At 48.8% G+C, this 26,134-nt stretch overlaps 1 protein-coding gene across 1 annotated transcript in view; it reads left to right on the top strand.

Annotated features, from left to right (window-relative positions):
- OTOG (otogelin) overlaps window positions 1-26,134 on the top strand; it is a 1,016,637-nt gene that overhangs the window by 301,623 nt on the left and 688,880 nt on the right. Inside the window, exons 14-15 of the mRNA XM_077292284.1 lie at window positions 3,104-3,150; window positions 10,050-10,195. Coding sequence (XP_077148399.1) covers window positions 3,104-3,150; window positions 10,050-10,195 — 193 coding nt within the window. The remainder of the gene's footprint in view (window positions 1-3,103; window positions 3,151-10,049; window positions 10,196-26,134) is intronic.

The raw sequence follows: 26,134 nt of genomic DNA, 5'->3' as shown, positions 1-26,134 counted from the left end.
ACTAGATGGTGGCCCGATTCTAACGTATCGGGTATTCTAGAATATGTAGGTAGTATATAGCACAGGCTACGTACTATATTGCACAGTGATGTAGTATATAACACAACCGACGTAGTATATAACATAGCTACGTAGTGTATAACAGAGCTACGTAGTATGTAACACAGCCACGTAGTATATAACATAGCCACGTAGTGTATTGCACAGCTACGTAGTATATTGGTCAGCCACGTAGTATATAGCAGAGCCACGTAGTATATAACATAGCTATGTAGTATATTGTAGAGCCACGTAGTATATTGCTCAGGCACGTAGTATATTGCACAGCCACGTAGTATATTGGACAGTCACGTTGTATATTGCACAGTCATGTTTTATATTGCCCAGCTACATGTAGTGTATTGCACAGCTATGTAGTATATTGGTCAGCGAAGTAGTATATAGCAGAGCCACGTAGTATTATATAACATAGCCACGTAGTATATTGTAGAGGCATGTAGTATACTGCATAGCTACGTAGTATATTGCACAGCCACGTAGTATATAACAGAGCCACGGAGTATATTGTACAGTCAACATAGTATATAACAGAACCGACACGGCCACATAGTATATTGCACAGCTACATAGTATATAACACAGAGCACGTAGTATATTGCACAGCCACGTAGTATATTGGACAGTCACGTTGTATATTGCACAGTCACGTTTTATATTGCCCAGCTACATAGTATATAGCATAGAGATGTAGTATATATAACAGAGCCCAAGCAGTATGTAACACAGCCCACGTAGTATATAGCAATGTGGGCACTATATGCGTGGTTAAAAAAGACATAAAGGGCCACTGTCACCCCCCCCCAGCTGTTATAAACTAAAAGAGCCACCTTGTGCAGCAGTAATGCTGCATTCTAACAAGGTGGCTCTTTTAGTTTTAGGTTCAAGTATACCCCCAAATAAAGCGTTTTTATACTTAGCCACAGTTCCTGTCTCTAGCCAGGTAGGCGGGTCCTCACTCCCCAGCTCCTCTGCCGTCACTCACATCTTCCTGCGTTTTCGGCGCCGCCCCCTCAGCGCTGTTATCGTTTCAAAACCGGCGCCTGCGCTGTGTACTGGTGTCCTGCGCAGAGGCAGTAAGCTCTGGCCGTCTGATGTCCCAGCCAGGCTTGCACACTGCGCCTGCGCGGGCATTGCGGCCAGCCACCTTTGGAATCCCCGGAAAACGTCTTCTTATCAGTATATATTTATGTTTCACCTATACAGAATATTCCGTGTAATGGCTGATACCAGAGAACAAAAGACATCCACAGAACACCAGGATGGATCTGCTGCACAGCAAATAGCTGTAGGACCTGCGGTGACGTCACTGCCATGTGATTAGGGCAATCATATGGCAGTGACGTCATCGCAGGTCCTACAGCTATTTGCTGTGCAGCAGATCCATCCTGGTGTTCTGTGGATGTCTTTTGTTCTCTGGTATCAGCCATTTCACGGAATAATCTGTATAGGTGGAACCTTTGGAATCCCCGCCCCGCACTGTGCATAATGCAAAACACATAGTGCGGGGCTGGGATTCCAAAGGTGGCTGGCCGCAATGCCCGCGCAGGCGCAGTGTGCAAGCCTGGCTGGGACGTCAGACGGCCAGAGCTTACTGCGTCTGCGCAGGACACCAGTACACTGCGCAGGCGCCGGTTTTGAAACGATAACAGCGCTGAGGGGGCGGCGCCGAAAGCGCAGGAAGATGTGAGTGACGGCAGAGGAGCTGGTCAAGCTGGGGAGTGAGGACCCGCCTACCTGGCTAGAGACAGGAATTGTGGCTAAGTATAAAAACGCTTAATTTGGGGTATACTTGAACCTAAAACTAAAAGAGCCACCTTGTTAGACTGCAGCATTACTGCTGCACAAGGTGGCTCTTTTAGTTTATAACGGCTGGAGGGGGTGACAGTGGCCCTTTAAAATAAAAAATAAACATATACTCACCTTCTGAAGGCCCCTTGAAGTCCTGGCGCCTGTGTGCGGTGCACGCGGCAACTTCCGGTCCCAGGGTTGGTATGAGTGCAGGACCTGTGATGACGTCGCGGTCACATGACCGTGACGTCATGGCAGGCCCTTCTCGCATAGCATCCTTGGCACCGGAACCTGCCGCTTGCACTGCCGAGGACAGCACGCGACGTTGGAAGGTGAGAATAACCTTTTTTTTATTATTATTATTATTTGTAACATTAGCTCTTTTTACTATTGATGCTGCATATGGCAGCATTAACGGAGTACATTACACCGCGGCATAACGCGGTCCGTTAACGCTGCCATTAACCCTGTGTGAGCGGTGACTGGAGGGGAGTATGGAGCGGGCACTGACTGCGGGGAGGAAGGAGCGGCCATTTTGCCGCCGGACTGTGCCAGTCGCTGATTGGTCGTGGCTGTGACCAATCAGCGACTTGGGATTTCTGTGACAGACAGACAGACAGAAGGACAGACAGAAAGACGAAAGTGACCCTTAGACAATTATATAGTAGATGGTGGGCAGATGTATGATGAGAGCGTGGTTATGTAATGATATGATGGGCAGATGTATGATGGGATGGGATTATGTATGATATGGTGGGCAGATGTCTGATGGAGAGCATGGTTATGTATGATATGGTGGGCAGATGTCTGATGGAGAGCGTGGTTATGTATGATATGTTGTGCAGATGTATGATGGAGAGCGTGGTTATGTATGATATGATGGAGAGCGTGGTTATGTATGATATGGTAGGCAGATGTATGATGGGCGGTGTTATGTATGATATGATGGGCAGATTTATTATGGGATGGGGCTATGTATGATGGAGAGCGTGCTATGTATGATATGTTGGGCAGATCTATGATGCGATGGGGTTATGTATGATATGTTAGGCAGATGTATGATGGGGCGGGGTTATGTATGATATTAAAGGCAGATGTATGATGGGACAGGGTTATGTATGATATGTTGGGCAGATGTATGATGGGACAGGGTTATGTATGATATGATGGGTGCTGAACACTGGTCACCTCTGTCAGTGAGTGACCACTCGGCCATGTGGCTCCTTTACTCTGATTGCTTTTCTTCTTTCCGTAGCACTTGCTCTGGAGGGCGATGGATTTGCACGGACGTGACCTGCCCCGGTGAGTACAGAGGACCCCAGGGACCCCTATAGTAGTGAGGACTGAGGCTCCTGCTGTTTACTGTTTTTTCTGGCTTCACATAAGATCTTCACATTTTTCTCCAGTCACCTCCATTGTTCATGATGTGAGCTTCCGCTACTCCCATCCTCCTCTGTACACGATGAGAGCTTCCACTGCTCCCATCCTCCTCTGTACACGATCAGAGCTTCCACTGCTCCCATCCTCCTCTGTATAAGATAAGAGCTTTCGCTGCTCCCATCCTCCTCTGTACACGATGAGAGCTTCCACTACTCCCATCCTCCTCTGTACACGATGAGAGCTTCCACTACTCCTATCCTCTGTACACGATGAGAGCTTCCACTACTCCTATGCTCTGTACGTGATGAGAGCTACCGCTGCTCCCATCCTCCTCTGTACACGATGAGAGCTTCCACTACTCCTATCCTCTGTACGCGATGAGAGCTTCCGCTTCTCCCATCCTCCTCTGTACAAGATGAGAGCTTCCACTGCTCCCATCCTCCTCTGTACATGATGAGAGTTTCCACTACTCCTATCCTCTGTACACGATGAGAGCTTCCACTACTCCTATCCTCTGTACACGATGAGAGCTTCCACTGCTCCAATCCTCTGTACACGATGAGAGCTTCCACTACTCCTATCCTCTGTACACGATGAGAGCTTCCACTACTCCCATCCTCCTCTGTACACGATGAGAGCTTCCACTACTCCCATCCTCCTCTGTACATGATGAGAGCTTCCACTACTCCTATCCTCCTATGTACACGATGAGAGCTTCCACTGTTCCCATCCTCCTCTGTACTCAATGAGAGCTTCCACTGCTCCAATCCTCCTCTGTACATGATGAGAGCTTCCACTGCTCCTATCCTCTGTACACGATGAGAGCTTCCACTACTTCCATCCTCCTCTGTACACGATGAGAGCTTCCACTGCTCCCATCCTCCTCTGTACACGATGAGAGCTTCCACTGCTCCTATCCTCTGTACACGATGAGAGCTTCCACTGCTCCCATCCTCCTCTGTACACGATGAGAGATTCCACTGCTCCCATCCTCCTCTGTACATGAGAGCTTCCACTACTCCTATCCTCCTATGTACGCGATGAGAGCTTCCACTGCTCCCATCCTCCTCTGTACACGATGAGAGCTTCCACTGCTCCCATCCTCCTCTGTACACGATGAGAGCTTCCACTGCTCCTATCCTCTGTACATGATGAGAGCTTCCACTGCTCCCATCCTCCTCTGTACACGATGAGAGCTTCCACTGCTCCCATCCTCCTCTGTACACGATGAGAGCTTCCACTGCTCCCATCCTCCTCTCTATACGATAAGAGCTTTCGCTGCTCCCATCCTCCTCTGTACACGATGAGAGCTTTCGCTGCTCCCATCCTCCTCTGTACATGATGATAGCTGCCACTGCTCCCATCCTCTTCTGTACACGATGAGAGCTTCCACTGCTCCCATCCTCCTATGTACGCGATGAGAGCTTCCACTGCTCCCATCCTCCTCTGTACACGATGAGAGCTTCCACTGCTCCCATCCTCCTCTGTACACGATGAGAGCTTCCACTGCTCCTATCCTCTGTACATGATGAGAGCTTCCACTGCTCCCATCCTCCTCTGTACACGATGAGAGCTTCCACTGCTCCCATCCTCCTCTCTATACGATAAGAGCTTTCGCTGCTCCCATCCTCCTCTGTACACGATGAGAGCTTTCGCTGCTCCCATCCTCCTCTGTACATGATGATAGCTGCCACTGCTCCCATCCTCTTCTGTACACGATGAGAGCTTCCACTGCTCCCATCCTCCTATGTACGCGATGAGAGCTTCCACTGCTCCCATCCTCCTCTGTACACGATGAGAGCTTCCACTGCTCCCATCCTCCTCTGTACACGATGAGAGCTTCCACTGCTCCTATCCTCTGTACACGATGAGAGCTTCCACTGCTCCCATCCTCCTCTATACAAGATGAGAGCTTCCGCTGCTCCCATCCTCCTCTGTACACAATGAGAGCTTCCACTGCTCCCATCCTCCTCTATACAAGATGAGAGCTTCCACTGCTCCCATCCTCTTCTGTACACGATGATAGCTGCCACAGCTCCCATCCTCCTCTACACGATGAGAGCTTCCACTGCTCCCATCCTCCTCTGTACATGATGAGAGCTTCCACTGCTCCCATCCTCCTCTGTACACGATGAGAGCTTCCACTGCTCCCATCCTCCTCTGTACAAGATGAGAGCTTCCACTGCTCCCATCCTCCTCTATACAAGATGAGCTTCCACTGCTCCCATCCTCCTCTGTACATGATGAGAGCTTCCACTGCTCCCATCCTCCTCTGTACACGATGAGAGCTTCCACTGCTCCCATCCTCCTCTGTACAAGATGAGAGCTTCCACTACTCCCATCCTCCTCTGTACACGATGAGAGCTTCCACTACTCCCATCCTCCTCTGTACACGATGAGAGCTTCCACTACTCCCATCCTCCTCTGTACACGATGAGAGCTTCCACTACTCCCATCCTCCTTTGTACACGATGAGAGCTTCCACTACTCCCATCCTCCTCTGTACACGATGAGAGCTTCCGCTGCTCCCATCCTCCTCTGTACACGATGAGAGCTTCCACTACTCCCATCCTCCTCTGTACAAGATGAGAGCTTCCACTGCTCCCATCCTCCTCTGTACACGATGATAGCTGCCACTGCTCCCATCCTCCTCTACACGATGAGAGCTTCCACTGCTCCCATCCTCCTCTGTACATGATGATAGCTTCCACTGCTCCCATCCTCCTCTGTACAAGATGAGAGCTTCCACTGCTCCCATCCTCCTCTATACAAGATGAGAGCTTCCACTGCTCCCATCCTCCTCTATGCAAGATGAGAGCTTCCACTGCTCCCATCCTCCTCTGTACACGATGAGAGCTTCCACTGCTCCCATCCTCCTCTATACAAGATGAGAGCTTCCACTGCTCCCATCCTCCTCTGTACACGATGAGAGCTTCCACTACTCCTATCCTCTGTACACGATGAGAGCTTCCACTGCTCCCATCCTCCTCTATACAAGATGAGAGCTTCCGCTGCTCCCATCCTCCTCTGTACACGATGAGAGCTTCCACTACTCCTATCCTCTGTACACGATGAGAGCTTCCACTGCTCCCATCCTCCTCTATACAAGATGAGAGCTTCCACTGCTCCCATCCTCCTCTGTACACGATGAGAGCTTCCACTGCTCCCATCCTCCTCTATACAAGATGAGAGCTTCCAGTGCTCCCATCCTCCTCTATACAAGATGAGAGCTTCCACTGCTCCCATCCTCTTCTGTACAAGATGATAGCTGCCACTGCTCCCATCCTCCTCTACACGATGAGAGCTTCCACTGCTCCCATCCTCCTCTGTACATGATGAGAGCTTCCACTGCTCCCATTCTCCTCTGTACACGATGAGAGCTTCCACTGCTCCCATCCTCCTCTGTACAAGATGAGAGCTTCCACTGCTCCCATCCTCCTCTATACAAGATGAGCTTCCACTGCTCCCATCCTCCTCTGTACATGATGAGAGCTTCCACTGCTCCCATCCTCCTCTGTACACGATGAGAGCTTCCACTGCTCCCATCCTCCTCTATACAAGATGAGCTTCCACTGCTCCCATCCTCCTCTGTACATGATGAGAGCTTCCACTGCTCCCATTCTCCTCTGTACACGATGAGAGCTTCCACTGCTCCCATCCTCCTCTGTACAAGATGAGAGCTTCCACTGCTCCCATCCTCCTCTATACAAGATGAGCTTCCACTGCTCCCATCCTCCTCTGTACATGATGAGAGCTTCCACTGCTCCCATCCTCCTCTGTACATGATGAGAGCTTCCACTGCTCCCATCCTCCTCTGTACACGATGAGAGCTCCACTGCTCCCATCCTCCTCTGTACACGATGAGAGCTCCACTGCTCCCATCCTCCTCTGTACAAGATGAGAGCTTCCACTACTCCCATTCTCCTCTGTACATGATGAGAGCTTCCACTACTCCCATCCTCCTCTGTACACGATGAGAGCTTCCACTACTCCCATCCTCCTCTGTACACGATGAGAGCTTCCACTACTCCCATCCTCCTCTGTACACGATGAGAGCTTCCGCTGCTCCCATCCTCCTCTGTACACGATGAGAGCTTCCACTACTCCCATCCTCCTCTGTACACGATGAGAGCTTCCACTACTCCCATCCTCCTCTGTACACGATGAGAGCTTCCACTACTCCCATCCTCCTCTGTACACGATGAGAGCTTCCACTACTCCCATCCTCCTCTGTACACGATGAGAGCTTCCACTACTCCCATCCTCCTCTGTACACGATGAGAGCTTCCACTACTCCCATCCTCCTCTGTACACGATGAGAGCTTCCACTACTCCCATCCTCCTCTGTACACGATGAGAGCTTCCACTGCTCCCATCCTCCTCTGTACATGATGATAGCTTCCGCTGCTCCCATCCTCCTCTGTACATGATGATAGCTTCCGCTGCTCCCATCCTCCTCTGTACACGATGAGAGCTTCTACTGCTCCCATCCTCCTCTATACAAGATGATAGCTTCCGCTGCTCCCATCCTCCTCTGTACATGATGATAGCTTCCGCTGCTCCCATCCTCCTCTGTACACGATGATAGCTGCCACTGCTCCCATCCTCCTCTATACAAGATGAGAGCTTCCACTGCTCCCATCCTCCTCTGTACACGATGATAGCTGCCACTGCTCCCATCCTCCTCTACACGATGAGAGCTTCCGCTGCTCCCATCCTCCTCTGTACATGAGAGCTTCCACTGCTCCCATCCTCCTCTGTACACGATGAGAACTTCCGCTGCTCCCATCCTCCTCTGTACACGATGAGAGCTTCCACTACTCCCATCCTCCTCTGTACATGATGAGAGCTTCCACTACTCCCATCCTCCTCTGTACACGATGAGAGCTTCCACTGCTCCCATCCTCCTCTGTACACGATGAGAGCTTCCACTACTCCCATCCTCCTCTGTACACGATGAGAACTTCCACTGCTCCCATCCTCCTCTGTACACGATGAGAGCTTCCACTACTCCCATCCTCCTCTGTACACGATGAGAGCTTCCACTGCTCCCATCCTCCTCTGTACACGATGAGAGCTTCCACTACTCCTATCCTCCTCTGTACACGATGAGAGCTTCCACTACTCCCATCCTCCTCTGTACACGATGAGAGCTTCCACTGCTCCCATCCTCCTCTGTACACGATGAGAGCTTCCACTACTCCTATCCTCCTCTGTACACGATGAGAGCTTCCACTGCTCCCATCCTCCTCTGTACACGATGAGAGCTTCCACTACTCCTATCCTCCTCTGTACACGATGAGAGCTTCCACTGCTCCCATCCTCCTCTGTACATGATGAGAGCTTCCACTGCTCCCATCCTCCTCTGTACACGATGAGAACTTCCACTACTCCTATCCTCCTCTGTACACGATGAGAGCTTCCACTGCTCCCATCCTCCTCTGTACACGATGAGAGCTTCCACTACTCCTATCCTCCTCTGTACACGATGAGAGCTTCCACTGCTCCCATCCTCCTCTGTACATGATGAGAACTTCCGCTGCTCCCATCCTCCTCTGTACATGATGATAGCTTCCGCTGCTCCCATCCTCCTCTGTACACGATGAGAGCTTGCACTGCTCCCATCCTCCTCTATACAAGATGAGAGCTTCAACTGCTCCCATCCTCCTCTGTACACGATGATAGCTGCCACTGCTCCCATCCTCCTCTATACAAGATGAGAGCTTCCACTGCTCCCATCCTCCTCTGTACACGATGATAGCTGCCACTGCTCCCATCCTCCTCTACACGATGAGAGCTTCCGCTGCTCCCATCCTCCTCTGTACATGATGAGAGCTTCCACTGCTCCCATCCTCCTCTGTACACGATGAGAACTTCCGCTGCTCCCATCCTCCTCTGTACACGATGAGAGCTTCCACTACTCCCATCCTCCTCTGTACATGATGAGAGCTTCCACTACTCCCATCCTCCTCCTTACACGATGAGAGCTTCCACTGCTCCCATCCTCCTCTGTACACGATGAGAGCTTCCACTACTCCCATCCTCCTCTGTACACGATGAGAACTTCCACTACTCCTATCCTCCTCTGTACACGATGAGAGCTTCCACTACTCCCATCCTCCTATGTACGCGATGAGAGCTTCCACTGCTCCCATCCTCCTCTGTACATGATGAGAGCTTCCACTACTCCCATCCTCCTCTGTACACGATGAGAGCTTCCACTACTCCCATCCTCCTCTGTACACGATGAGAGCTTCCACTACTCCTATCCTCCTCTGTACACGATGAGAGCTTCCACTGCTCCCATCCTCCTCTGTACACGATGAGAGCTTCCACTACTCCCATCCTCCTCTGTACACGATGAGAGCTTCCACTGCTCCCATCCTCCTCTGTACACGATGAGAGCTTCCACTACTCCTATCCTCCTCTGTACACGATGAGAGCTTCCACTGCTCCCATCCTCCTCTGTACACGATGAGAGCTTCCACTACTCCTATCCTCCTCTGTACACGATGAGAGCTTCCACTGCTCCCATCCTCCTCTGTACACGATGAGAGCTTCCACTGCTCCCATCCTCCTCTGTACACGATGAGAGCTTCCACTGCTCCCATCCTCCTCTGTACTCGATGAGAGCTTCCACTACTCCTATCCTCCTCTGTACACGATGAGAGCTTCCACTGCTCCCATCCTCCTCTGTACACGATGAGAGCTTCCACTGCTCCCATCCTCCTCTGTACATGATGATAGTCACTACAACTCCCATCCTCTGCTGCCCCTGGCAGGAGCTGCCCCTGATCCTTCCTCCTCGGTTCTCTTTGCAGCGGAGTGCTCAGTCACCGGAGACTTTCATGTTGAGACATTTGATGGTCGTAAATACACGTTCGGGGCCTCGTGTCAATACATTCTGTCGAAGAGCTTGCCGTCCGGAGTTTTCTCTGTGTCTCTGAACGTCGCCCCCTGTGGAGCGGTGAGTTATTACAGCTGATTGTTATATTTCTGCCCTGTGCCTTCCTGATATATCGCAGTGGCACCCGGGGTGCAGTCAGTGGAGGTGCAGGGCCTGGGATAAGACCTGGTGTTGGGGCTCAGCTATCCCTGATTGTCCTCCAATCTCCAGGGTCAATAATCTTGCCCCAAGATACATCTGCATCCCAAGTGGGGCCGGCTTCTCCTCATTGATCTTCAGTCTAGCACTCACATGATGTCACCCACAGATACCGGCCAATTACCGGCTGATAGGTCGCCCCTCATTGACAATGTTGCTGTGTGGACTGGGATGTCGCCCACATTCTGTGTCTGGGCTTCGCCCCATTCAGGAGGATTGGAGAGAAGTGGAGGGAGCGAGGAGACTGCTGGACGGATCACAAAGCTCCAGTTATTCTGCTCCTCTGAGCTGCTGACACAAGCCATCAGCGAGATATAAGTGGCCTCAGAATTATTGGAAATTTTACTAAAGCGCTTTCTGGCAGGAGAATAAGCGGCACGGTGTCCGGTGTCAGCAGCCGCGGCTATGTGCTCAGATAAAGAGAATACTTCATCTAAGATTTTCTGTAGAGAGAAGAATATGAAAGGATTGATTCATCGAGATGCCGAATTATCCTCATCTATCTAGAATTTCTTCTGTTCAACTGACGATAAAAGTATCCGCCAAAACACACGGCCAATATCACATCAGTCTCCATCCTGCACTAAAAGATATGGTCAATATCGCATCAGTGTCCATCCTGCGCTAAAATATATGGTCAATATCGCATCAGTGTCCATCCTGCAGCAAAAGATATGGTCAATATCGCATCAGTGTCCATCCTGCACCAAAAGATATGGTCAATATCGCATCAGTGTCCATCCTGCGCCAAAATATATGGTCAATATTGCATCAGTGTCCATCCTGCACCAAAAGATATGGTCAATATCGCATCAGTGTCCATCCTGCACCAAAAGATATGGTCAATATCGCATCAGTGTCCATCCTGCCCTAAAATATATGGTCAATATCGCATCAGTGTCCATCCTGCAACAAAAGATATGGTCAATATTGCATCAGTGTCCATCCTGCGCTAAAATATATGGTCAATATCGCATCAATGTCCATCCTGCGCCAAAAGATATGGTCAATATCGCATCAGTGTCCATCCTGCGCCAAAAGATATGGCCAAAATCGCAAAAGGGGCCTTAGCTGAATGAATGTCTGGCTATCCAATCTAAGACTGGGAGGCCTGGCTGTCTCCAAGTGTTCATTATCACAGGTGATTGCCATGCTACTTAACTGAGCTGTTTCTCCCAGACCACTGCCAGACATTCATTCAGCTAAGGCCCCTTTCACACATCAGTTTTTTGCCATCAGTCACAATCGGTTGGCTCAACGACAGATTGTGGAAAACTGATACGACGGATCCGTTTTTTTCTATGGATCCGACTAGGGGGGCTGGCTAAATAAATCAGAGCATGCTCAGTTAAAAAAAAATGGAATTCGTCGCCGGATTCTGTATATTTGACGGATCTGGTGCCATAGGCTTCCATTCTAGCAAACGACGGACGGCAACGGATTGATGGAGACAAAAAACATTACTTTGTCCGTTGTCTCCTGCCGCCAGACAAACAATTTTTGACGGATCCGGCGAATGTGAGGCCATCCGTCACAATCCGTCGCTAACACAAGTCTATTAGAAAAAAACTTATCTGGCAGCATCAGTCGTCGGATCCGTTTTTTTCAAAATTTGACGGATTGCGACTGATAGCAAAAAACTGGTGTGTGAAAGGGGCCTAAGTGTGGTTTGTTCCTCTATGCCTAGCATTTTGTATGATGATCTTTCTTTACCTGACCTTGGACCTAGCTCTGACAATCAGTCTGTTTAACTCCTTCTACTCTGATCTGCTATCCTCCTGGTATTCTGACCTCGGAACATTACTGTGAGGACCCAGCATTGTATGTTAATTAACCAGATGTCTATTTTCAGCAAGCCAGGAGGATTAGACTGTTATCTATATTTTGACTTTTGAATTGATGTGTTTCTTTCTGGTTGGTAAGAAAACAGACTTTTGTTTGTGTAAGCCTGGAATATTGACTTATAAGTTGACAAATAGATTGGGGAACAGAAACCTGCAGTTCCAGCAAAGGTGATCGGTGTCTGACAACTATGAGAGACAATTACCTCTGACAACTGGTTCAGGACCCAACAAGGAGGGTGGCACTGCTAGACCGAATATTAACCAACAGGCCACACAGTGATCACAAAATTATAAGTTTTCATATATCCTTTAATAAGATGTGTAGTAGAGGGGTGACAATGACACTAAACTTCAGGAGGGCAAATTTCCAACGGATGAGAGAGGATCTTGGTGCAATTAACTGGGACGATATCCTGAGACATAAAAATACACAGAGAAAATGGGAGACGTTTATTAGCATCCTGGATAGGACCTGTGCACAGTATATACCGTATAGGAATAAACATACTAGAAATAGGAGGAAACCAATATGGCTAAATAGAGCTGTAAGGGGCGCAATAAGGGACAAAAAGAAAGAATATAGAGAATTAAAGGAAGTAGGTAGTGAGGAGGCATTAAATAAATACAGAAAATTACATCAATTCTGTAAAAAGCAAATCAAGGCAGCAAAGATTGAGACAGAGAGACTCATTGCTAGAGAGAGTAAAAATAATCCCAAAATCCCAAAATATAAATAGTAAGAAACTAAAAAATGATAGTGTTGGCCCCCTTAAAAATAATCTGGGTGAAATGGTGGATGAGGATGAGGAAAAACCCAATATGCTAAATGACTTTTTTTTATCAGTATTTACACAAGAAAATCCCATGGCGAGAATATGATCAGTGATAACAAAAATTCCCCATTAAGTGTCACCTGCGGCGGCGTCTAAAAATCACAAAAATTGACAAATCTCCGGGCCCGGATGGGATCCACCCCCGAGTACTGCAGGAATTAAGTACAGTCATTGATAGACCATTATTTTTAATCTTTAAAGAGTCCATAATAACAGGGTCTGTACCACAGGACTGGCGTATAGCAAATGTGGGGCCAATATTGCACGAATCCGTTCATTCCTCAACCAAGAATCTGCAAAAACCCTAGTCCATGCCCTCATCATCTCTCGCCTTGACTACTGCAACCTCCTGCTCTGTGGCCTCCCCTCAAACACTCTCGCACCCCTCCAATCTATTCTAAACTCTGCTGCCCGACTAATCCACCTGTCCCCCCGCTATTCTCCGGCCTCTCCCCTCTGTCAATCCCTTCACTGGCTCGCCATTGCCCAGAGACTCCAGTACAAAACCCTAACCATGACGTACAAAGCCATCCACAACCTGTCTCCTCCATACATCTGTGACCTCGTCTCCCGGTACTTTCCTACACGCAACCTCCGATCCTCACAAGATCTCCTTCTCTACTCCCCTCTTATCTCCTCTTCCCACAATCGTATACAAGATTTCTCTCGCGTATCACCCCTACTCTGGAACCCTCTACCACAACACATCAGACTCTCGCCCACCATCGAAACCTTCAAAAAGAATCTGAAGACCTACCTCTTCCGACAAGCCTACAACCTGCAGTAACCACCGATCAACCAACCGCTGCACGATCAGCTCTATCCTCACCTACTGTATCCTCACCCATCCCTTGTAGATTGTGAGCCTTCGCGGGCAGGGTCCTCTCTCCTACTGTACCAGTTATGACTTGTATTGTTCAAGATTATTGTACTTGTTTTTATTATGTATACCCCTCCTCACTTGTAAAGCGCCATGGAATAAATGGCGCTATAACAATAAATAATAATAATAATAATAATAATAATAATATTCAAAAAGGGGACAAAAACTGAACTCGGAAATTATAGGCCAGTAAGATTCACCTCTACTGTGGGTAAAATCCTGGAGGGCATTCTAAGGGATGCTATACTGGAGTATCTGAAGAGGAATAACCTCATGACCCAGTATCAGCACGGGTTTACTAGGGACCGGTCATGTCAGACTAATCTGATCAGCTTCTATGAAGAGGTAAGTTCCGGACTGGACCAAGGGAGCGCAGTGGACGTAGTGTATATGGACTTTTCAAAAGCTTTTGATACGGTGCCACACAAAAGGTTGATGCATAAAATGAGAATAATGGGGATAGGGGAAAATATGTGTAAGTGGGTTAAGAGCTGGCTCAGGGATAGGAAACAAAGGGTGGTTATTAATGGAGCATGCTCGGACTGGGTCGCAGTTAGCAGTGGGGTACCACAGGGGTCAGTATTGGGCCCTCTTCTTTTTAACATATTTATTAATGACCTTGTAGGGGGCATACAGAGCAGAATTTCAATATTTGCAGATGACACTAAACTCTGCAGGGTAATCAATACAGAGGAGGACAATTTTATATTACAGGATGATTTATGTAAACTAGAAGCTTGGGCTGATAAATGGCAAATGAGCTTTAATGGGGATAAATGTAAGGTCATGCACTTGGGTAGATGTAATAAGATGTATAACTATGTGCTTAATTCTAAAACTCTGGGCAAACCCGTCAATGAAAAGATCTGGCTGTATGGGTGGATGACAAACTCCCATTTAGTGGCCAGTGTCAGGCAGCTGCTACAAAGGCAAATAAAATAATGGGATGCATTAAAAGAGTGTAGCGTTTCACCCACTACGTGTCTTGGGGGACACTCGCTTGGCAGCAGAATAATCTGTAGGCCATGTTACGTATCACAGACCTCACATAGTCCTTTACTTCATCATATATGGCTTTACAAATCATTCATTATTCAAGCCTGTATCTCTCCAGTCACCGGGTGACTGCACAGTTCAGCAACTGTCCTATGTTAGCGCACACAGTTCTTTTCCCCATACCAGGGGTTACCTCTCAGGAGCTCCTGCTCCACAGGTTGACTCCACGTCAGTCCCAGGTCCTCAACACGGACTGTCCAGGTCGACGGTCTCACAGCGCTTCCAGGACGTCTCCACTCCCAGGAGCCTCCAACACTGACCGTCCAGGTCCACGGTCTCTAGGTGCTTCCAGGACCTCTCCACTCTCAGGAGACTCCAACACTGACCATCCAGGACCTACAGCACACAGGCCACTCAGTGCCAAAGCCTAACCATGTGCTATTCAGGAATTCCCAGGATTTCCAACACAGGCTTCCAGAGCCTTGCACTTGGACTATTCAGATCCAAACACAGGAACCATGTGACCCACACCCTGGTCACATTACATACCCGTAACCACTCCCTTGGGTGGGAGTGTGGGTGTGTGTGGCTAGTTTGACCCGCCCATCTCATAACTAGCCCTGCCAGTCTCCCATTAGAAGTAAACATTTACATGGGGGACTACAGGTCCCAGACCACAACACAACTTCAGACTGACAGCGCAGAGTGTCCTCCTCTGCGACACACGTACTGGCCATCTACAATTCTGCCGGACTTTGTACCATCACAATTATGCCTCCAAGTGCATCTTGAAGTGCACACGCAGCGCCCCCTGGCTGTAACATTGGTCACTGCACTACATACCTCCCCCCTTTGTTCAACCCTATTGGGGTGGACACATGACATAAACACGGGGTTCCGATACCGGGAACCCATGTCACCTTTGATAGGCCTCCCCCAGCGGTCAGTTTGTTGGCCTTGGGTTTTAACCCTTGAGTCACCATCCGTCTGTGTCACCAGACCCTTTTTGGTCAACTCACTTTCCACATGTACCCCTTCACGTGTCCTTTCTTTCCATAGTCTGCTTCCCTGATTGACACGGTCATAAGTCCCACTTACAGTTGAGCCGACTGTCTGGTTGGAGTCTGACCCTTCGCTACTACGTCTGCTAGCGGGTCTCCCACCTCGGTCACTCAGCCCTGAGCTAACAGAGGAGTCACTTCTTTGGACTCTTCTATTCTTTAGGGTATCTTTTCTTATCTCCATACCCTGGGTTGGAAAAGGTCGCCATCTTATATTCTGCAGCTGTTTATTAATTTTCAGACGGTCTAGTCTTAGCTGCTCTATCTCCTTCAGATATGTCACCTGGTATTCAAGAAGCATTCGAATGTTCCTGAGGCTATTTACTGAGCCAATTACAACAAATGGAACCATCCCATCTTCACCAGCTACCTGGACTTCGCCAACATCTGGAATCCTCACTCTTGCCACACCGGATCTATTCACCAGGTCCTGCATTACTTTTTCAAATCTACCAATGACTTTCCCCACCAGATTTCTGGGTACTCGAACGACGTCTTCCGCAAAGCCCAGCCGACTTTGCGCTTTCCTGGCATGCTCCAAACGTCGAGCTGCTTCGTTGTTCCTCAACAGGATCATCTGTTTCGTGCGAAGACATTGTAGCTGCATATCATTCAGGATAGCCACCCACTTTACTGTGACTTCCTTAGTGGACAGTATCACCAACTGTTTTGTCTCTGGTGCCCAGTTCACACTATGGGCTTCGACCCCCTTCTTAAAGGCCTCATGCACACCTTCACCGGTGCAGGCTTCTTGCACATCTTTGGGTACATCTATCACACACTTCAAGAGCGGGGTTGTCACTCTCTTCATGGACGGATGGCTCCCGTTTTGCCATGGACCTTTCCATTAAGACATCTGCCACGACCGGACGACTGTCTTGTTCTGCTTTTAGCGCCAATTCTTCCTCAGCTTTACACTCTTCCAGATCCCTGGCCAGGATGGGCACTGGCAGCTTCACCTCGTTACCACTCTGGTACCGCTGCTGTGAGTCTGTGACCATCATCTCCTTCTCTTGCAGAAGACAATTTAATGCTTCCCTGAGCACATCCACATCTTCCCTTAAGGCTTTATTCACACTTTGCCACGTTGACAGGTGATGTTTGAGCTCAGAGACTTCCTTCTCCAGTTCATCTACCCGGTGCTCAGCTGCTTGTCTCAGATGCCTTAACTCGGCCAGTAATCTGTTACCTTTTGCTTCTCATGAGACAACTCATTAGCGAGATCCTGGACCTCCTCTTTATCAACCTTCTCACCAGGTGCAATTTGTTCAGCCCCTTTCCCTTTTACGTCTCTGGCGATGGGAGGAAGACTTGCCACTTGTACTTGAGTCAGCTATACTGCACTCTTTTCTGCTGGCGTCCTCATCTGAATGGGAGTCACCACCGCCCGGTTGGTTATCCTGGAACCAGCAGTCGCCACTTGCACAGGTCATATTTTCTGGTATGGCTGCCCATGCCATCCTGACTTTACCTTGTGGAGCACTGTCGTTCCCCTGTGTCAGTGTTTCTGTCAGCACAACATTGTACTCAGTCCTAGCGGTTGCTACTGACAATGACACATCACAGTCACCCCCGGAGTCTGTGTCACACCCCACAGTATGGTGAACCCTCAAGTTCCTTTCTAACAGGGTGTCAGCTTCACAGGTTTTATTTACTACATCACTGTCAGTCATTTTGGGGTACATTGTTATGATCTGGTGTCCTAGGAGCGGCATGAGACGTACTCTGGAGAATGTGGTAACTGTACTGACCGCAGACCCTGGACTTAACACCGCAACTAGAAGTAGCCGTGGGATGTACCTACTGATCCTAGACACCTCGACACAGCCGGAGGACTAATTAACCCTATAGATAGAAAAGGGAAAACTATCTTGCCTCAGAGAAAATTCCCAAAGGATAGGCAGCCCCCCACAAATATTGACTGTGAGAGGAGAGGAAAAAACATACACAGGCTGAAAACAGAATTTAGCAAAGGAGGCCAATCTAGCTAAAATAGGAAAGATAGGACAGAGCACTATGCGGTCAGTATTAAAATACTATGAAATGTCCACCACAGATAATACAAAAACTCCACATCTAACTAAAGACATGGAGGGTAAATCTGCCTCTCCAGAGATTCCAGCTTGGCTGCATAAATCCTTACACAGATAAAGCTGGACAAGAAAAAACATGCAATGCACTGAACAATGAGGCCCACAACATGTGGGCAGAAAAACAAGCAGAACTTATCTTGTAGAAATGAACTGCAAGCAGGAGCGACCAGGAAGGGATGTGAATCCTCAGAAACAATGAACAACTGGCACTCACTAAAGGGTGAAGCCAGACTAAATAGCCCCGTCTGAAGTGGACGCACCTGATGACTGCTGTGAAGGACAAACAGCAGCACTACCACTTATAACCACCGGAGGGAGCCCAAGAGCAGAACCCACAACAGAATTCACAACAGTACCCCCCCCCCTTGAGGAGGGGTCACCGAACCCTCACCAGAGCCCCCAGGACGATCAGGACGAGCCAAATGGAAGGCACGAACCAAATAGTCAGCATGAACATCGGAGGCAACAACCCAAGAATTATCCTCCTGGCCATAACCCTTCCACTTGACAAGATACTGAAGCCTCCCTCTTGAAAAACGAGAATTCAAGATCTTCTCCACCACATACTCCAACTCCCCATCAATCAACACCGGGGCAGGAGGATCAACAGAGGGAACCACGGGCACCACATATTTCCGCAACAAAGATCTATGAAAAACATTATGGATGGAAAAAGAGGCTGGATCCAATCATGAATGGCCTGAACCTTATCCGGATCCATTTCTATAGATGATGGAGAAAAAATGAAGCCCAAAAAAGAAACCTTCTGTACTCCAAAGAGGCACTTAGACCCCTTCACAAACAAGGCATTATCACGAAGGACCTGAAATACCATGCTGACTTGTTTCACATGAGACTCCCAATCATCTGAAAAAATCTAAATATCATCCAAATATACAATCATGAATTTATCAAGATAATTCTGAAAAATATCATGCATGAAGGACTGAAACACAGATGGGGCATTAGAGAGTCCGAATGGCATCACAAGATATTCAAAATGGCCCTCGGGCGTATTAAACGCAGTTTTCCATTCGTCACCCTGCTTAATACGAACAAGATTATATGCCCTGTTATGATTGAACTGGTGGTTAGGAGCACTAGAAATGACCAGATGAGCAAACTAGTAATACAGGACGAGCTCTGGGAAGTGGGAGCTCTGCTGACCGCAACCCCTAATCCTATCACAACAACTAGAAATAGCCGTGGAGCGTTCCTGACTCTGCCTAGACACCTCTTCACAGCCTAAGAGCTAACTACCCCTAAAGATAGAAAATACAGCCTACCTTGCCTCAGAGAAATTCCCCAAATAAAAAAGGCAGCCCCCACACATATTGACTGTGAGTTAAGATGGAAGTCACAAACACAGGAATGAAATAGGTTTCAGCAAAGGAGGCCAGGCTTAACTAGACAGACTGAGGATAGAAAAGGTATCTTTGCGGTCAGCATAAAAAACTAACAAAAAACCACGCAGAGTGTGCAAAAGAGAGCACCACACCGACTCACGGCGCGGTGGTGCCACTCTGCATCCCAGAGCTTCCAGCTAACAAGACAAAATCATAATAGCAAGCTGGACAAAAACACAATGGTAACAAATAAGCTAGCAGGGACTTAGCTTTTGCTGAAGTAGACAGGTCATCTGAAAGATCCAAGTGAACTGAACCAGTACTAGGACATTGACAGCTGGCCTCAAGTAACGATCTGAGTGGAGTTAAATAGAGCAGCCAGCCAAGGCCTAAACGAGGTCAGCTGGGGAAGGAACCTCAGAACCAGCAGCTCCACTCACAGCCACCAGAGGGAGTCCATGAACAGAACTCGCCGAAGTACCATTCATAACCACAGGAGGGAGTTCGAGAACAGAATTCACAACAGTACCCCCCCCCTTGAGGAGGGGTCACCGAACCCTCACCAGAGCCTCCAGGCCGATCCGGACGAGCCAAATGAAAGGCACGAACAAGATCGGCAGCATGAACTTCACAGGCAACCACCCAGGAATTATCCTCCTGACCATAACCTTTCCACTTGACTAGGTACTGAAGTTTCCGTCTCGAAACATGAGAATCCAAAATCTTCTCCACCACATACTCCAACTCCCCCTCAACCAACACCGGGGCAGGAGGATCAAAGGAGGGAACCATAGGAGCCACATATCTCCGCAATAACGGCCTATGGAACACATTATGGATGGCGAAAGAAGCAGGAAGGTCCAAACAAAATGACACAGGATTAAGAATTTCAGAAATCTTATAAGGACCAATGAAACGAGGCTTAAACTTAGGAGACGAAACCTTCATAGGAACATAACGAGACGACAACCAAACCAAATCCCCAACACGAAGTCGGGGACCAACACTCCGACGGCGGTTAGCGAAACGTTGAGCCTTCTCCTGGGACAATGTCAAATTGTCCACTACGTGAGTCCAAATTTGCTGCAACCTGTCCACCACAGAATCCACACCAGGACAGTCCGAAGGCTCAACCTGCCCAGAAGAAAAACGAGGGTGGAAACCAGAATTACAGAAAAAGGGCGAAACCAAAGTGGCCGAGCTGGCCCGATTATTAAGGGCGAACTCAGCCAAAGGCAAGAAGGACACCCAATCATCCTGATCAGCAGAAACAAAGCATCTCAGATATGTTTCCAAAGTCTGATTGGTTCGTTCGGTTTGGCCATTTGTCTGAGGATGGAAAGCTGAAGAAAAAGACAAATTAATGCCCATCTTAGCACAAAAGGACCGCCAAAATCTTGAAACAAACTGGGAGCCTCTGTCCGACACGATGTTCTCCGGAATGCCATGTAAACAAACCACATGGAGGAAGGCAATTTAGGCAAAGGTACCAAATGGACCATCTTAGAAAAGCGATCACAAACCACCCAGATAACTGACATCCTCTGAGAGACAGGGAGATCTGAAATAAAATACATGGAAATATGCGTCCAGGGCCTTTTCGGGACCAGCAAGGGCAAAAGCAACCCACTGGCGTGGGAACAGCAAGGCTTGGCCCGCGCACAAGTCCCACAGGACTGCACAAAAGAACGCACATCCCATGACAAAGAAGGCCACCAAATCTCTGGTACCAAAGATTCCAGGATGACCAGCCAACACCGAACAATGAACCTCAGAGATAACTCTACTAGTCCATCTCTCGGGGACAAACAGCTTCTCCGCTGGGCAACGGTCAGGCCTATCAGCCTGAAACTCCTGCAGCACCCGCCGCAAATCAGGGGAGATGGCAGACAAAACTACCCCCTCTTTGAGAATACCAGCCGGCTCAGGAACTCCCGGAGAATCAGGCACAAAACTCCTTGAAAGGGCATCAGCCTTCACATTCTTAGAACCCGGAAGGTACGAAACCACAAAATTGAATTGGGAGAAAAACAGCGACCATCGAGCCTGTCTAGGATTCAACCGCTTGGCAGACTCGAGATAAGTCAGATTCTTGTGATCCGTCAAGACCACCACGCGATGCTTGGCTCCTTCAAGCCAATGTCGCCACTCCTCAAACGCCCACTTCATAGCCAACAACTCTCGATTGCCCACATCATAATTGCGCTCAGCAGGCGAAAACTTTCTAGAAAAGAAAGCACATGGTTTCATCACAGAGCCATCAGAACCTCTTTGAGACAAAACAGCCCCTGCTCCAATCTCAGAAGCATCCACCTCGACCTGAAACGGGAGCGAAACATCTGGCTGACACAACACAGGGGCAGAAGAAAAACGACGCTTCAGCTCCTGAAAAGCCTCAACGGCCGCAGAGGACCAATTGACCACATCAGCACCTTTCTTGGTCAAATCAGTCAATGGTTTAACAACACTAGAAAAATTAGCGATGAAGCGACGGTAAAAATTAGCAAAGCCCAGGAATTTCTGAAGGCTCTTCACAGAAGTAGGCTGAGTCCAATCATAAATGGCCTGAACTTTAACAGGGTCCATCTCGATAATAGAAGGGGAAAAAATGAAGCCCAAAAATGAAACCTTCTGAACTCCAAAGAGACATTTAGACCCCTTCACAAACAAGGAATTAGCACGAAGGACCTGGAACACCATTGTGACCTGCTTCCTTCACATGAGACTCCCAATCGTCCGAAAAGACCAAAATATCATCCAAATATACAATCATGAATCTATCCAGGTACTTTCGGAAGATGTCATGCATAAAGGACTGAAACACAGATGGAGCATTAGAAAGCCCGAATGGCATCAACAAGTACTCAAAATGGCCCTCGGGCGTATTAAATGCTGTTTTCCATTCGTCGCCCCATTTAATACGCACAAGATTATACGCCCCTCGAAGATCTATCTTGGTGAACCAGCTAGCCCCCTTAATCCGAGCAAACAAATCAGACAGTAGCGGCAAAGGGTACTGAAATTTGACGGTGATTTTATTAAGAAGGCGGTAATCTATACAAGGTCTCAGAGAACCATCCTTCTTGGCCACAAAAAAGAACCCTGCTCCCAACGGTGACGACGACGGGCGAATATGCCCTTTCTCCAAGGACTCCTTTATATAACTCCGCATTGCAGCGTGTTCTGGCACAGATAAATTGAACAGTCGGCCCTTCGGAAACTTACTACCAGGAATCAAATTAATAGCACAATCGCAATCCCTATGAGGAGGTAGGGCACTGGATTTGGGCTCATCAAATACATCCCGGTAATCTGACAAGAACTCAGGGACTTCAGAAGGATGGGAAGACGAAATAGACAACAATGGGACATCCCCATGTACCCCTTGACAACCCCAACTGGATACAGACATTGATTTCCAATCCAATACTGGATTATGGACCGGTAGCCATGGCAAACCCAAAACGACCACATCATGCAGATTATGCAACACAAAAAGCGAATATCCTCCTGATGTGCAGGAGCCATGCACATGGTCAATTGAGTCCAGTACTGAGGCTTATTCTTGGCCAAAGGTGTAGCATCAATTCCTCTCAATGGAATAGGATACTGTAAGGGCTCCAAGAAAAAACCACAGCGCCTGGCAAACTCCAAGTCCATCAAATTCAGGGCAGCGCCTGAATCCACAAATGCCATAACAGAATAGGACGACAAAGAGCAAATCAGAGTAACGGACAAAAGAAATTTTGGCTGTACAGTACCAATGGTGGCAGTCCTAGCGAACCGTTTAGTGCGCTTAGGACAATCAGAGATGGCATGAGTGGAGTCACCACAGTAAAAACACAGCCCATTCTGACGTCTGTACTCTTGCCGTTCAGCTCTAGTCAAGGTCCTGTCACATTGCATAGGCTCAGGCCTCTGCTCAGAAAACACCGCCAAATGGTGCACATTTTTGCGCTCACGTAAGCGTCGATCGATCTGAATGGCCAAGGACATAGACTCATTCAGACGAGTAGGCGTGGGGAATCCCACCATAACATCCTTAAGGGCTTCAGAAAGACCCTTTCTGAAAATTGCCGCCAGGGCACATTCATTCCACTGAGTAAGCACAGACCACTTTCTAAACTTCTGACAATATACCTCCGCTTCATCCTGACCCTGACACAAAGCCAGCAAAATTTTCTCTGCCTGATCCACTGAATCTGGTTCATCATAAAGCAATCCAAGCGCCAGAAAAAATGCATCTACATTACGCAATGCAGGATCTCCTGGCGCAAGGGAAAATGCCCAGTCTTGAGGGTCGCCACGCAGCAAAGAAATAATGATCTTTACTTGCTGAATGGGGTCACCAGAGGAGCGGGGTTTCAAAGCAAAAAACAGTCTACAATTATTTTTGAAATTCAGGAACTTAGATCTATCCCCAGAAAACAAATCAGGAATTGGAATTCTGGGTTCTAACATCGGGTTCTGAACTACATAATCTTGAATGCCTTGTACCCTTGCAGTGAGTTGATCCACACAAGAGGACAGACCTTGAATGTCCATGTCTACACCTGTGTCCTGAACCACCCAGAGATTTAGGGGAAACAAAACACACTGCAGAGAAAAAAAAATGGTCTCAGGACTTCTCTTATCCCTCTATTGAGATGCATTAACACTTTACTGGCCAGCTGTACTGTTATGATTGAACTGGTGGTTAGGAGCACTAGAAATGACCAGATGAGCAAACTAGTAATACAGGACGAGCTCTGGGAAGTGGGAGCTCTGCTGACCGCAACCCCTAATCCTATCACAACAACTAGAAATAGCCGTGGAGCGTTCCTGACTCTGCCTAGACGCCTCTTCACAGCCTAAGAGCTAACTACCCCTAAAGATAGAAAATACAGCCTACCTTGCCTCAGAGAAATTCCCCAAAGAAAAAAGGCAGCCCCCCACACATATTGACTGTGAGTTAAGATGGAAGTCACAAACACAGGAATGAAATAGATTTCAGCAAAGGAGGCCAGGCTTAACTAGACAGACTGAGGATAGAAAAGGTATCTTTGCGGTCAGCATAAAAAACTAACAAAAAAACCACGCAGGGGGGGCGTGGCCTGGATGTGAAGAAGAGCGGTCGCATCTCAGTGGAGCTCCTGCTCAACCCTTGCATCCCCACGGGGAATAAGAGGATTTTCAGAACTAAAATAACCACCGTGACAATTGGGAAGACCTGTATGACATGGGAGCGGTCTGCGGGAGGCCGGTGATCTCATCCCGGCGCGGGACCCGGACCCGGAGAGAAGAGGGAGAAAACAGGGGTAGCGACGCCGCCATCTTTACAACCCCACGAGTGGGGCTTAAGCCGGATCACTGTGGACACAGGGAGGTACGTGCTCCTTCTCTCCCAGCACCCCCTCTCCTATCCTGGCTTGCCGTATATGCGGCTTTCCGCTTACCTGCGGAGGTTCCTCCCCTGACCTGGCGCTCCTGACGGTGATCCTTGGCGTGCTGGACGGACGCTGCTGGGAATTGTCCTCTACCTTGCAGCGGTGCTTGTGGCTGGAAGAAGCGCCGGCCGGCGGCCTTGCTGGGCGGCTTCATTTTCAGCAGCGGTGCTCCGCTCCCCTGGCGGCTCAGAGACTGCCCCGGGTGCTTCGCTGGTGTCGGTGTGGGGGGTAGGGGATTTCCCGCCAGTCCCGGCGCCATCTTGGAGTCGCCGCATGATACAAGAAGAATCCCTAGGCTCTCAAGGGGGGGACTGTGCCTTGCCGGAGTCACATCTCATCTGCAGCTTACAGCTGCACATCATCTCCTGCTGCCCCATACCCACCCGCTGCCCACCTACGGAGCTAGATAAACTACAGGTGGGAGGAGCGGTTGTTACCACCGGTGGGCACAAATAAAGGGAGCTGCATCCCTGGCTGGGACCACTATACATTGGCAGCCCATATATACACCTTATTCCCTGCCGCCGCATTTATCTAACCACCTGATACCCTCTTGCTGACAGTGAGGATACATTGCATTTGAGCTGGTGCTTTGGTTGGGACTGGGATACTCTCACGGTGACACCTAGTGCCTAACCGGAATTCTAACACCACAATCAGTATACTTTGGGGCACATACCCGTGGTTGGATGAAGGTGGCTTGGCGGCAATGAGCTTCGACCCCCGTTAAGTCCATAATTACCCCTATTAGCACACCGACTATTACTAAAAAGGTCTTCGGGGTTCCCCTCTCCTGTTTTGGACACCGGCGCGCTACCATGCCAAAGAAAGGTGGCTCCTCTCAGCCGGCAAGCCGCTCAATAGCAGAACTGCTGTCCGATTCTGGCAGCTCCAGGATGGCGGCTACAGCTTCAACCCCAAATATCACTAACACCCTCGCCACCCGGCAGGACACTGCAGGAGATGATGAGGAGGGGCTGGCACAAGAGGACACTGTGGTGCCTACGGCTATTCTTATAAAAACTCTCCAAGAGACATTCAAGCAGGAGCTGACTCTTGCCATGAAATCAGTCACGGAACAAATGCAGGAGATATTACAGCGCACCTCCTCCCTAGAGGACAAAATGGATACGGTGGCAGATGCGCTTGAAGAGGACCAGGAACAAATAAGACAACAAATGGAGCGCATTCATGAGCTAGAAATTAAATGTGAGGACTATGAAAATCGGTCAAGGAGAAGCAATCTTCGCATAAGGGGCCTCCCTGAATCAATAGTGTCACTGAAAGAGACTGCTTCTGGCCTGTTCTCTGCCCTTCTT

The sequence above is a fragment of the Ranitomeya variabilis genome, chromosome 2, assembly GCF_051348905.1.
Source record: "Ranitomeya variabilis isolate aRanVar5 chromosome 2, aRanVar5.hap1, whole genome shotgun sequence".
NCBI classification, from domain to species: domain Eukaryota; kingdom Metazoa; phylum Chordata; class Amphibia; order Anura; family Dendrobatidae; genus Ranitomeya; species Ranitomeya variabilis.
This window is presented reverse-complemented; position numbering and strand designations above follow the sequence as displayed.